A 1,149-nucleotide genomic window follows, 5' to 3' on the forward strand; every position below is an offset into this window, starting at 1 on the left:
TAACGTTAATTTTTAAGTTTATTTTTTAAAAATTATTTTTTTATTTTGTAAATGTCAAAAATTTTAACGTTAATTTTTAAGTTTATTTTTTAAATTTTTTTTATTTTTGTAAATGTCAAAATTTTTTAGTTTATTTTTTAAGTTTATTTTTTTTATTTTTGTAAATGTCAAAAATTTTAACGTTAATTTTTAAGTTTATTTTTTTTTATTTTTGTAAATGTCAAAATTTTTAAGTTTATTTTTTAAGTTTATTTTTTAAAAATTATTTTTTTTATTTTTGTAAATGTCAAAAATTTTACGTGTCAAACGGTTTTTTGCAGATTCTAGTAATTTGAGTACTAGGGGGCGTAGACCCTTGGTACCCAATTACTAGATACTAACTATCCCAATATCTATGACTATGCCAACCTGCTTGAGATGTACTTAAATCTATGTAATGACTGTGTGCAGGTAAATTTTCACCTGAAATCGTTTTACTTCCACCTGTTTCCTTTGAAGAGTTTGCACAATACAAAAACCTGTCGACTATTTGTTCCCATGCACCAACACCAAACATTACTTGAGGACCTCTTGCATCCATAGATGTATAAATAGAACCTACTGGGTTCATTAAATCAAACATATGAGATATTATAGGATTGTCTCTTTTGAACTTAAAATATAGTGCAACTATTTCAGGTTTCTTCTGGTTTGTGTCAGAATATTTTTTATAATATAATCTTATGTTTTCAGGGTAGGTACATCTTGACTATAATATTTATTTCTGTCATCTGTATATAATATACTATTCTCGTTTTTTCTATTGCATTATATCTTTTATATCTATAATAATCTAAATATAATGTTAGCTTTTGTTCATCTACATGTGGTGTTCTGTCGTCATCTCCATAGTCATAATAATGTGGTGCCGGAGCTGGGTCAGGTAATATCATATCCACCATTTCATAAACTCTTAAATATTTCTTTTGTTCGTCTCCATATAAGTTTAAGTAGCAGTTGTTGTCTAATGGAACTTTAACTTGTGTACCATCATTCTTTTTATAGCTTACATACATTTCATTGTTATTTTTCGGAATGAGTTTATACCGTGTACCATTTTTAAGGACTGTACCAACTGCCATCTAAAATATTTATTTTCTTCATTGACAG

The 1,149-nt window shown here is 26.6% G+C and overlaps 1 pseudogene across 1 annotated transcript, besides 1 other annotated feature; it reads right to left on the reverse strand.

Moving 5' to 3' along the window:
* Nucleotides 1-1,149: part of a mobile genetic element that runs on past both edges of the window.
* Nucleotides 377-941, reverse strand: TVAGG3_0201060 (annotated as a pseudogene). Its single transcript has one exon. A coding segment is annotated over exon 1 (565 nt).

This window comes from Trichomonas vaginalis, chromosome IV (assembly GCF_026262505.1).
Source record: "Trichomonas vaginalis G3 chromosome IV, whole genome shotgun sequence".
NCBI classification, from domain to species: Eukaryota; Parabasalia; order Trichomonadida; family Trichomonadidae; genus Trichomonas; species Trichomonas vaginalis.